This window comes from Manis javanica, chromosome 8, assembly GCF_040802235.1.
Source record: "Manis javanica isolate MJ-LG chromosome 8, MJ_LKY, whole genome shotgun sequence".
NCBI lineage: Eukaryota > Metazoa > Chordata > Mammalia > Pholidota > Manidae > Manis > Manis javanica.
Genome location: NC_133163.1, coordinates 59,537,258 through 59,550,123, shown reverse-complemented (window position 1 = coordinate 59,550,123; position 12,866 = coordinate 59,537,258). Strand labels below are relative to the sequence as shown.

At 32.3% G+C, this 12,866-nt stretch overlaps 1 protein-coding gene across 16 annotated transcripts in view; it reads left to right on the top strand.

Moving 5' to 3' along the window:
* The window catches only part of MIA2 (MIA SH3 domain ER export factor 2), a 105,890-nt gene that overhangs the window by 64,466 nt on the left and 28,558 nt on the right, over nucleotides 1-12,866 (top strand). For 15 of the 16 annotated variants that reach the window (XM_073211311.1, XM_073211308.1, XM_073211307.1 and 12 more), the window contains 7 exons: nucleotides 692-812; nucleotides 2,051-2,097; nucleotides 2,837-2,927; nucleotides 5,415-5,553; nucleotides 9,224-9,325; nucleotides 10,279-10,339; nucleotides 10,896-10,931. In XM_073211311.1, coding sequence (XP_073067412.1) covers nucleotides 692-812; nucleotides 2,051-2,097; nucleotides 2,837-2,927; nucleotides 5,415-5,553; nucleotides 9,224-9,325; nucleotides 10,279-10,339; nucleotides 10,896-10,931 — 597 coding nt within the window. The remainder of the gene's footprint in view (nucleotides 1-691; nucleotides 813-2,050; nucleotides 2,098-2,836; nucleotides 2,928-5,414; nucleotides 5,554-9,223; nucleotides 9,326-10,278; nucleotides 10,340-10,895; nucleotides 10,932-12,866) is intronic. The other variant, XM_073211304.1, reaches the window with a different exon arrangement.

Genomic DNA, 12,866 nt, shown 5'->3' with positions numbered 1-12,866 from the left:
CATGTTATTTGTACCTAGAATTCGCAAGAGGAAGGAGATGAAAGGGTGAAAATTGCAGAGCAGAATGGGTTACTAGGTGGGTCCTTCCATAGAAATACACAGCACAGTGATTCTCTTACCTGTAAGTGCTAGATAATCATACTTTGTTCAGGAAAATTCAAGAAGTGCTGTTGAATCGGAAAACTTGTAATATTCCTATTCAGATTCTCTTTAACAATTTTTTTTCTTTATTTCAGTTGAACTCCTCAGCTGGATGTAGACTTGAATAAATTGAATCTGTGAAGTCTGTGATCTTTCCATAGATTATATATTTCACTTGCTGATTTGTTTGACTTCACAAGATTTACTGTCATGTTAATGGCCATTCTTATTTGTGACATGAGAAATGTCATACAAATGTTTTGCCATAAGGAAAACATCTTGTTACTTTATAGTCATGTGACGTATGTGACAAAAATGGGCCATTATCAAGTATTGTATTTGATTTCTAAATAACCACTTTTGGTTTTTAACTTGCAGAGTTTAATAGAGTTTTTCAGAGTATTTATACATCTTAATACTAGGTGGAACATAAGACCTTATGTTGTTATCTATGTGGATTGATTTTTAAACAGCTATACATTCAGAAGTTGTAAAGACGTTAGCATAAGGCATTGTCTTATCTTTTTTTCCCCCTTTGCTAAATATCAAGTCTCTGACTGAACGCTTGCTAAAGATGAAAGATTGGGCTGCTATGCTTGGAGAAGACATAACAGATGATGATAAGTTGGAATTGGAAACGAAGAGTGAATCAGAACATGGTGTGCACTTAGGTATTAAGTAATGACATCCTCTTTTGCTAAAAATGATGAACTAGCTCTTGTATTTCCTTTAGTTCATGTACACACTTATACACTTCTACTTTGATACATCTTGTCCATCTGTCTCTAATATTCTGTCCCTCTCTCACCATCCCTTATAGTTAAGCTTCAGCTAAAATACCACCTTTTTAGTAAATCTTCCTTCAACTCCTCAGATAGACTTATAGCCTCCTTCCTGTCTATTCTTTTTCTATAATGTACATGTCTTCATTATAGCAGTATTCATACTGCATCCTAATTATTTCAATGCCTGTTTTTCCCTGTACTGTAAGCTATCACATGGATTGGTATGTAGTTTGAAAAATGAGTGTTTTATAGAAGAATACCTTAGGATGCTTTATTTTTGCTTTAGTCAGTTGGTCTGGACGGTTAAAGTACTTCAGTCTTAGCCATCCCAAGTTGTTACTGCCATTGCTGGTTGCAGTCTGGAAACTCAGGCATGAGATTAGTTCACTATAGCTACTCACTGTATTCTCAAACTAATCATATTCCCTTAAATTTGAAAAATTTTTGACATAATTGTAGACTCACAGGAAGTTGCAAAAAGAGTATAGAGAGGTCTTGTGTGTCTTTCACCTACTTTCTCCCAATGGTAGTTCTTCTGACTTCAGTGTCCTTTCTCTTTTCTCTCCCTCCACCCCTTGCATAATTAACAAATTCATTAAGAAAGGAGAAGGTATGATTTGTAAATTTTTTTCTTTGATGATAGCATTAATGCAGTGGAAGAAAATTATATTCTCAAAGTAAATGCATACATTTCTGTTTATACTTTTTCACTTTTTTATCATGTAAGAATAATTCTTTTTCCAATGAGAAAACTCAGGCTTGCTTAAAATAATTGATTTGCAGTCTAATTCCACTTATTTACTATGCTGAAGGATTCCAAGAACCGTTGAGACTATGACTGTATTTAGGTGAATACAAAAGCCTTGTTTTAACTCTGTTCTTTGAGTTAGTGGTGAGGAACCTTTTAAAATGTTGTTATGGTATTTCCAGTGCTTTTATTGTTTAGTCTCTTGGGAGCACATCCAAGCCATTATGTAAAATTCCTTACTGTACTAAGAAGAGGAGTAATAAGGCTCTAGTTAGATGAACTAAAATCATTTTGATGTCTACTGTGCCATTGTACTGTTTTCCCAATTTATTGTCGTTTATTTATTTATTTATTTATTTATTTATTTTTACTATAGATAATCAGCCGAAAGGAGCTTTGAAGAAACTGATTCATGCTGCTAAGGTTTGCATTACTACATATGAAGAATATAGATGAAGAAATAGAACTTGGATTAAACCCTTATGTTCTTAGTAACTATTTTAGAAGTCAACTTTATAGTCACCATACAAGTGATCAGAATTTTTATCATTTTCTTTTGTCTTTTTAATAACTTCAGAAATTTATATTGTTAATTTTTAGAGTTTATCATAATAAAAAATTGCAAGGTCTGCACTCATTCCTTTAAATGAATGTACATTAAAAAATGTTTACTTGTATTTTCTTTCATACTACCCTCTTAGAGCATTCTTTTTCTTGGTCTTAGTATTTTCCTATTCTTATTGCCCCAGATCTTATTTTGAGAAGTAAATACTAGGTTTATTTTCTTCTGGTTTATCCTTTTCCTCTTCGATCCTAGTAGTTACAGTATCCTTATCTTTACCAATCCATCTGAAGTCTTGGTAATATAGTTTGAAGGTGGCTGTAATAAGAATTTGTGTGTTGAAAGTAAACAGAATGAAAACAGTCACTGTTTTTAAGCATTTGTCATGGATCTTCTGTGTCTGAAATTTATAACTATGGATGATATAACTTTCTGAGATGGAAGCTGCATTGCTGGTTCATGTATGCTAGGCAGTAATTTCATCAAAGTGATAAAAGAGCTTCAAAAGATTGGGGTGGTACATCAATATTTTGTTTGCTTATTTTTTTTTTTGGAATAATTGATTAATGTTGCTTTTTTTCCTTCTCCCATTCTTTGAAGTTAAATGCTTCTTTAAAAACCCTGGAAGGAGAAAGAAACCAAATTTATACTCAGTTATCTGAAGTAGATAAAAAAAAGGAAGAGCTTACAGGTAATCTACTGCTTCTAATGTTTTCTAAATAAATACATCTCCTTACAGAGAATGGTATTAACTGAATCAATTATGAGGAGATACATTTTGTTTTTTACTTTTACTTTTGTTTTTTATTTGTGAAAATTAGTCTTGAGTTTTTTGTTGTTGGTAAATAAAGCCTTACGGTTTCCTCCATATTCATATGAAGTTAAAATAATGAAATTATTTAAAAACATGTAAAGCCATACTTACCTTTGAATTTCAGTATTGTATGTGTGGTATGGTTTTAGATGTTAAAAGGTAGAAAATTGAAACTTAATTTTAAACAATCTTTGTTAATTGCAGAATTGATCTTCAGTAGTGGTACTATGTTTTATAGATCTTTCTTTTCACAGTATAATTTGCTCCTTGTCTAAATCAAACAACCCTAATATCAATATGCACAATATATTACCACAGATAGGTATGATATTAGACCTGTGAAACTGAAGGTTTTTTTTCATTGAAAACATTTTTATTGATTTTGCCAATAGTTTTTTAAAAAAGTGAACAGATTCTGTCAGTTGTGCTTGAAACATTTTTATGTTGATAGAAGTAACATCTCATTAAAAAAAAATTCACCTTAACCATTTACATAAAAAAAAGAATGGCAGGACATAAGCAAATGTCAACAGTGATTATCTTTGAATATGGGATTGTGGATAGATTTTTATTCTCTTTTTACTTATCTATTTTCAAAAATTTCTATAAGTGAACTGTATTTATATTGAAACCCTTTTTTGAAAAGGTTGAACCACTGAAGATATTTATAAAAATTTTCATAGCCCTTTTGTAGATGATACTGTAGTTAGATTTTATAAAAATTATCATAGCCCTTTTGTAGATGATGCTGTAGATTATTTTTGGATTTTGAGAAACAGTATTAACTTAAAAATAAAGTTTTGCTCTATATACTGCATAGTACAAAACTAAAAGCCATGGGAGGTTCACAGAAGGAAAAGAGAATGGAACCTGCTTTCAAGGAAGCTATATTTAGTATATTAACAGATACTCAGTGAGGAACTGTGTGTATTAAGTACAGAACAGCAAGGAATTTGCTCACCAGTTACCCCATCCCTTTGTACAATTTTTTAACAAATCTTAATTATTTTTTAAAGCTAGTATTTGGAAACCCTATGTCTGCTTATACCCTTCTCCCAAATCTAATTTGCTTTTTTTAATGGATAATGAAAGATAAATTTCTATAAGTGATTTTCTATCCATAACAGGAAGGTTCTCTTTTAAACTGTTTTCCCTCTTCTCCTGTCTGTTTTGGTAGTCATTTACAGTGCTCTTTTAAGATACAGAGAAGTTAAAACAAAATAGTTATAGTAGAAGTACAAAGATATAGTGATGGCTTAAGTGTCGCTTTATAGTTTCTTTTTTCCCAATAGGGATGATACAATTTTAAGAAGGATAATATCTGACATTAATGTTTGTTAAATGATTGTTCTTGGCAATGGCTTAAAGCCTAAGTCAACATATTCTTTTCTGTTGTAAAAAAAATTTCTATGGATAGACAGATGTGCATCATTTCCTGTGCATTTAATCACTGAATGTATTTTCTTAAACTGTCCTTTTGGTGTGTAAATTTAATAAATGAATAATTATATACATTAAATAATTATATATAGTCTCCAATATATTAATGCTCATTAGTATGATTTTGTGATTTTGAAATTGCCGCCTTTAGGCAGAGTACGTTTTGCTTTATATTAAGAATTGTTGTGTTGATTCATACACATTTTAGGAGATGGCACCTCACTCTTAGAGGAGTTCAGAGTTGAGATTATTATATTGGGAAAGAAATGAGTTTTAAAAAAGCACTAATTATAAAGCATTCATAATTATTTAGAATTCGTAACTATTTAGAATTGTTAATTTTTGTTTTTAATAGATGATTCTTCTAGGTAGTTTAGCAGTTGAAACAAAGCCAAAGTTGGTATTTCTCCTGTCTTGATCTGTTTTAAGCTAGCATGACTTTGGAGCATCTATTATCAGAAGAAGCAAATTTCTGGCTTGATTTACATATCAAAATTTTGGCTTAAAAGGAGGCTTGGTAGAAGTTAAGTATTAGCAAGTAAACTTTTTACTCAATAAAAGCAGGCATTGTTCATCATGTGGAGGTTGTTTCACAGGGAATGTTAAACTAAGATATTTTCCTTCAAAACTCTAGCCCCCAAAACCTTGAGAATTTTAGTGGCTTTTGGCTCCTAGCCTGACAATTAGATGCTAGCATTAGAATATTGGAGGTTTTGGGAACTCTTTAAATAATGAAAAGATTTATAACAATTCATGTGTCTCTTTAATTAAAATATTAAAAAACAGGTGAACAAAATATAGATTTTCTGTTGGAAAAAAATTTAGTTTATTAAGAAGTTATTATTTTTGGTAATTTTTATCTTTAGGAAATGTTAATGTGTATCTCAAGATATTCCTTTAACTGTGATTTTGAATTTTCTATAGAGTGTATTAAAAACTTTCAGACTGAACAAACATCTTTGCAATCAGAAAAAGCACAGTTTGAAAGTGAGAATCAAAAGCTTCAGCAGAAACTTAATGTAATGACTGAACTGTATCAAGAAAATGAAATGAAACTTCACAGGTAATAAAAATGCTGCTGCCAAGTCCACTGAATGGCAAGTAAAATAGCTTAAAAATATTGCACATTCAGCTTATGTGATGTTCAGAGTTTTCAATATATGGTTTGGTTATATTTCATCAGTTTAAGAAAGTTATGCAATCTTGAAACTTTTTCTTCTGAATCTGACTACTTTTTTCCACCTGCTATAGTACTAATAGGATCCGAATCACCATCATGTAGTGCCTGGTTTATTGCAGTGGCCTCATGCGTAGCTTCTCTCTACCCTTAATTTCATGTACTGGTTTTCAACAGCATGACTCTTCTAATACTTGATTATGGGTATTGTCACTCTTGCTTGGAGTCTCCTAGTGCCTTCACTTAGGATTTAAACCGGAGCTTTTTTCTTGGCCTACAAGACCCTGTAAGATTTGGCCCCTGGCTACCTCCTTAATTTTAGCTTATTCATTTATTGTTCCCTCACTGCCCTTCACCCACACCGGCCTTCTTGATGATCTCTAGCATGACATGCACATCTGTACCTCAGCGCCTTCTGCCCTTGCTTCTTCTGCCTGGGATGGTGTTTGAGCCAATTCTTCATTTCATCTGGGTGTAGGTCCCCATTTTGCCTCAAAGACTCCTTCCCTGCTACCCTAACCTAAATAATACCTGCCGTTCCATGTCCCCTTCATAGGTTTTATAGTCCTCAGATGATTGATTGTCTTTTCCCTCTCCCCTCACATTAAATGTACACTCTATTAGAGAATTACTTTATTCTTTTCTCTTCTATATTCCTAGTAAATAATATTCAGGCCCATGGTAGTTATTCAATAAATATTTGTTGACTATATGAATAACTGTTTAGTGCCTTAATATACTGGAGTGAAAGATTTGTGTGCGTGTGTATTCTGAAGCGTAAATGCACAGGTACACAGAATACTGTTGAGATACCTATTTGGAGGCTACAGATTTTCAGATACCACTATAGCACCTATTTTTTATCATAAGAAAAAATGACATGTAACAGACTTTCAATTCCCTTTAAAAAATTAATGATAGTTATTACAGTTGATCCTCATTCAGAGAATCTTTATTGGTGAACTTACCTACTTGTGAAAATTTATTTGTAACCTCAAAATCATCACTCACAGAGCTTTACTGGTCATTCTTAGACATGCACAGAATGGCAAAAAATTTGTACCACCCAATTTGCATATTACCAGTTGTGCTTGAACAAGGTGATGCTCTGCCTTGGTGTTTTCAGCATTCAGTCCTTAAATCAAGTGTTCTCACAGTATTCAGTGCTATATTTTTATGCTTTTTGTTGATGAATTAACTGTTTAAAATGGTCCACAAGGGTAGTGCCGAAGGGTTGTCTAGTGTTCCTAAGTGCAGAAAGGCTGAGGTGTGCCTTATAGGGAAAGTATGTGTGTCAGTTAAGATTTTGTTCAGGCATGAGTTATAATGCTGTTGGCTATGAGTTCATTGTTAATAAATCAACAATATGTATTAAATACAGTGTCTATAAAGAGAAACACATGAAACAGGGTTATGTATTGATTGATGAAAATGCTGTGACCAGAGCTCATAGGAACCTAACCTTGTTTTTCCTTTAGGAGCAATGGTTCAGTATTTGCTAATGTAGGATTTATGGTCACTTTATAAGAAATGAAGAAATGACTAGTGGGAATGAGATTCTGTTTTGTGTATTTGGAAACTGGTAGAGAATATTAATACTCCATTGACATCAGGATGTTTGGTGATTGGTTAAGTTCTTTCACTGCTGATCATTCTTTGGATTCAGTTCAAAATTTAAAAACCTTATATTCATCATGGACCTCTGATAGGGACTGCTCAGGATATGAAAGAGAAATATGACTTGACTAAATGGAAGAGCTACAGAGTAGCTTCCAGATTTCATCAGTTGGTCTAGTAATGGACCAGTAAACCTGGAAATGGATCTTTCTTTTTAGGTTAAGATGAAAGATATTGTGAGTAAAGTTTGGACATAAAAGGGGTTATTTGATGTGAAAGGAATACTTTTGAGTGTATCTTTTAAACAAAAAATATATGGTTCATATAGAATGTAATTAGGATTATTAATTTCAAAGAAAAAACTTCTCTGTAGATATTTAAAGCAAGGATGGGAAGATGAGTAGAATCCTAGCTCTGTGTTGTTCATATTGTGATTTCACTCATTTATTTGAACTGTTTTATGAATTCCTAAAATATTGTATATTCCATTCTCATATTTAAATTAAAATATTCACTACTGAAATTCAGTGAATTTTGCCACTGGTTGTTTGTCAGAGGATAATATAGAGAGTTGATAGTACTAGTAAAATGTTAAATTCAAATTCTTGCCCATATACAGTATGATTTAGATTCAGTCATTTTATAGATCCTGGATTGGTTTTTCATGACTAATACATTACATTACTAGCACTTTTCCAAATTTAATATTTGGAAGAAGGGAAGTAGTATAACATAGATGATTAATATGTTGCTTTACATATATGATTTTTTAAAGTTATATATTGGGTTTCCTGTCTTAGTGTAATTGCGATCATTAATGAGCCCCTACCTAAATTTAAGATGGAGTTCATGGACTTTACTTCTCAATGGTAGGGGTATCAAAGAATTTCTGGCCATTTTTAATCTCAAGAATCTGTAAAAATACCCCTCTTTCCATCTCTAAGCCCAGTACACTTTCATGCTTCTCCTAAGGAGATGACTTTTATTTTCTTATTGTACCTATGAAACGGTTGACCTGGGAAGTGCTTCTAAACAATAGGTAACATAGTGTGTGGAGTGTAGAACATTACTGCTTCCCTGTAGAATTTTTTCCATGGTTTGTCATGCTTCTCCCCAAAGTTGGTGAGGAAGGGGAGGTATCCATAGTTAGGACTTCAAATGTGTTTTCCTGTGGTGTCCAGTGTTTCTTAAGGGACCAGTGATACCATGTGATAACATGTGAAACAGCAGGTATAATATAGTATAATGGAGTCACTGCTTGCTAGCTTTATGCCTTGGCTCAATTACTTAGTTTGTGCCTCATTTCTTGTAGAGCTGTGGTAATTAAGTAATATATACAAAAGTCTAAGAACATTTTCTGGAATATACTAAATGGTTCAATAAATTATCAATTGTTATTAAAAGAACTAGAAGTACTAAGTAGGACTATTACTCTACTTTTATTGGGTTCATTATAAGACTGTGTGTGTGTGTGTGTGTGTGTGTGTGTGTGTGTGTGTGTGTGTTTGTGTGTGTGTATGAACTTGCCTGGAAGGCTAATTACGATTTTAACAACCAATTTAAAAATTATTGAAATACCAGTAATTGGGGACTGCTTATCTAATAAATGCAATGCTGCTTTATACAGGAAGGCTTTACAAATAATATATAGTTAAAATATTTTTAATATTTACCTTTGATAATCTTATTTTTATGGTAAATTCTTATAGAAAACTAAACTTTTATATTAGCAGTACTCTGTTAGACAAGATCCTTTATAATTTGAACTTATAATATCAAATTCTATACCAGCCATATTTACACAGGTGCTTTTTTTCCTTCTTGTGATGTTTTTAGTGGTATGCAGTTTGCTTTATGGAAATCAATTGTGATATAATTAAAAAGATATAATTGATTATTACACTTAGTAAGCAAAAATAAAAACACATTTTGTTTTAAGGAAATTAACAGTAGAGGAAAATTACCGGTTGGAGAAAGAGGAGAAACTTTCGAAAGCAGATGAAAAGATCAGCCATGCAGTTGAAGAGCTGGAGACCTATAGGTAGTAAATATATTTTACCCCTTCTTCAGGTGGGGAGGTATCTAACAACCCAATATCAGAAAAAATAATAAAGCAACAACATACTTTTGTTTCATTGTTGTTCATTTAGATGTTTTGCTATTATGCAATGATACAGAAAATATAAAAAGGGAAAAGTGTTTTTCTTTCAGAGTGTGTAATTTTAAATCTCTCACATTAGGTGTATTTGAATATGGGCAATCCTATTTTATGTTACTATCAAGAAATTTATGAGTAGTCATTAATTTCAAGATCTTTCCTCTTTGGCTCAAATGGGGCAGAATGCATACAGTATTAATGCATTCACCAAGTATGTCACAAGAAGAGTGAACCACAATTGAAGTTCTGAAGAAGGGAGAAGGGTTTATAAGACTATAGTCTAGTTTTTTCCTTGGTTCACTACTCAGTAGTTCCATGGAAATTATAGAAAACCTAGAGAAAATAAGGGGGCAGGATTCAGCAGTGTCCTAAGTAGTTGTGATACCTCATTTTACATTTGGAAAAGTAAAGTTGAGTTTTATCCAAAAGAAGGAATTATGTTGTTAGTCTTATAAAGGTAATAAGTAACATTTTATTTCATACAGATCATTGACTTCCTAGAATTTTATTAAGATTACCAGCATCTGAATAAATCTTCCAAGAGCACGCATCTTAAAAATAAAAACAAACCGGTATATCATATGAATCTTTGCATGACCTTTAGTTTAGGTTAAACCAAGTAGTAGTACCCTTAAAGCTTAATTAATACTAAAATTATATCAGGAAAAAATATACTTTAGAACCTCATAAAGGGTGATTAATATATGGAGTTCTGGAGTTATTATTCACATGAAACAAATGTTTACATGAAGCAAAATTAATATTTCAGTAGAGGCAGTGTGGTCTATCATTTCTTAATATGCATTAATAGTAGAATGATTATTTGTTCCTTATAGAAAGCGAGCCAAAGATCTTGAAGAAGAATTGGAGAGAACCATTCATTCTTATCAAGGGCAGGTATATATGTATGTGTGTATGTGTGTGTGTGTAACTTAAGCAGTTCTGATTTCTTTGAACTGGTATCTCTTTTTTTGATGCAGGTATATAGTTACTTGACTAGTTGCACACTTCTCTTGAGGTTGTTTCTGTCTCTGTGGAACATTTCTAGGGAGCTGAAGGTTCTGGGATGAGACCTTGTTTAAGGTTGCCATGTTTCCTGCTTTCAGATTGTGGATTGAATAAGTAAACAAACATATATAAGCTGTGGGGTCTCACATTCATTTGTCCTAGTTGTCTCTTAGTGGGCAGTTTCTGTTGTAGCTGATCATTTCTTAAAACAGAAATTTACTGGATGGACAAGAATTTCAGTTGTTTTTACATTCAGTTTTTATTTTAAAGTACAGTAGAGTAGAGCATGTTTGTATGAAAATTTGCTTTAAAAATCTTACTTTTCAGAGATATTTGGGTGATTTTTGAATTTATGAGTTGTGTACTGAATCATATTGGTAGATGTGAGTGTTTTTTACTTACAAAGAATACTTATCAGTTGTATTTTAATGACTTTCTTTTTCAGATTTTTTCCCATGAGAAAAAAGCACATGATAATTGGGTAAGTATTAAATTCTCATGAGCTCTTTGTCTGATTGTTCTTTTTCCTAATATAAATGAGCAGTGTAAAGATACATATTTACACTGAACATAAAGGTAGTATTTTTAAAAAGTCAGTTTCTTTTTATTTTACAAGTAGTGAAATTATGTTCTTTGTGAACTAAATACTTTTTGTTACACCACAGTTATTCACAAAATCTGTTTTTTCCTTCTCTGCTTTTAGCACATTGCCTCTTTGCAAGGAGTTTAACTCTCTCTGGGCAGGTGATGTAATGTTCATGGATTCATTGTTTTAAGGCACTGGGTTGCCACTAATTACTTGTGGAGAACTTGAAATTCTCTGGTTATGTTTATTCATCTGTAAAACAATGGGATTAGAATAAGTGATATCTAAAGCCTTTTTAAGTTCTGAAAGTCATACGGTTCAGGTATCTGATTCTCAGTGATAAGGATGCAGGTTTTGACTGATTATAAGACTGATTCTTCTAACATGTAGAACTGTTGTAACATTTGGCCTTTGGACGATTTGAGGCAATTTGCATAGCAGGTGAATTCATGCGGTCTGGAGTCAGCCTGTCTTGGTTGGAATCATGGTTCCATCACCTGCCACTGGTTTCTTTATTTATAAGATAGACCTTTATTTATAAGATAACCTATAAGATAGATATCAATAGAACCTATTTCATCAAATTTTTGTCATGTTTAAGTAAAATAACTCATCTAAGGCTGTTAGCTAGGTGCCTGACATAGTAAGTACTCAGTAAATATTAATTCTTACTACCATTGTTGTTATACTGAAGTTTGGGAGATATTTCTTAGGCATGGATGTTTCTTGTAGTGGAGATAGGTTGAGAAATTAGATAGGTTGAATGTCAAGGCCCTTCTCAATTCTAAGATTTTGTGTATTTCTGTATTGAAGGTTCAAGTAAAATTTGTTAATTAATTAAGTTGGGATTAGAGATGAATTTTGTCTTAAAGGCTTTTTTATATATATTACTCAATTCACACAGTAACTCTGTAAAGTAGGTATTAGAATTCAAGTTTTGCAGCTGTGTAAACAGCCCAAGATCACATGATCAGAATAAAGAGTGGAGATAGAAATTTTGACCATTTACATTCTAAAACTTGTGCTTTTCCTGATACCATACATTGAATTTCTTGTTTGGTAAATAGTGACATTGACTTTATATTAAAACATAACAACAAATGCCCTGTATGTCTCAAAATGAAAGGTATTTTTCATATTTTATAAAAATAATGTATACTCATTATATAAAAGTTTGGACCATATAATATAGAAAGGTACAAAGAAGTAAGCAGCAGTATCACTTTCATTTTCTTTAATTGAAGTATGGTTAATATACAATCTTATATTGGTTTCAAGTATACAACAGAGTGGTTCAGTAGTTATCTACATCATTAAATTCTCACCCCCACTAGTGCAGTTACTATCTGTCAATATAGAAAGATATTACAGTCATTGGCTAAATTCTTTATGCTCTGCTATCATCCCTGTGACCAACTTATATTATGATTGAGATTTTTTAACCCCCTCACCCTCCCCAGGCACCCATCCCAATCCCTCCTCCATGGTAACCACCAGTCACTTTTCAGCAACCATGAGACTACTGCTGTTTTGATGTTTGTTTTGTTTGGATCTTGTGTTCCACAAAAAAGTGAAATCTTATGGTATTTGTCTTTCTCTACCTGGCTTATTTCACTTAGCATAATACTCTCTAGGTCCATTCATGTTGTCACAAATGGCAGAATTTATTTTTTATGACCAAATAGTAATATGCTGTGTGTATGTACCACATCTTCTCTATCCATTCATTTATTGATGAGCACTTTGGTTGCTTCTGTATCTTGGCTACTGTAAATAGTGTAGTGATAAACATAAGGATGCACTTCCCTTTTCAAATCAGGGATTTTGTTT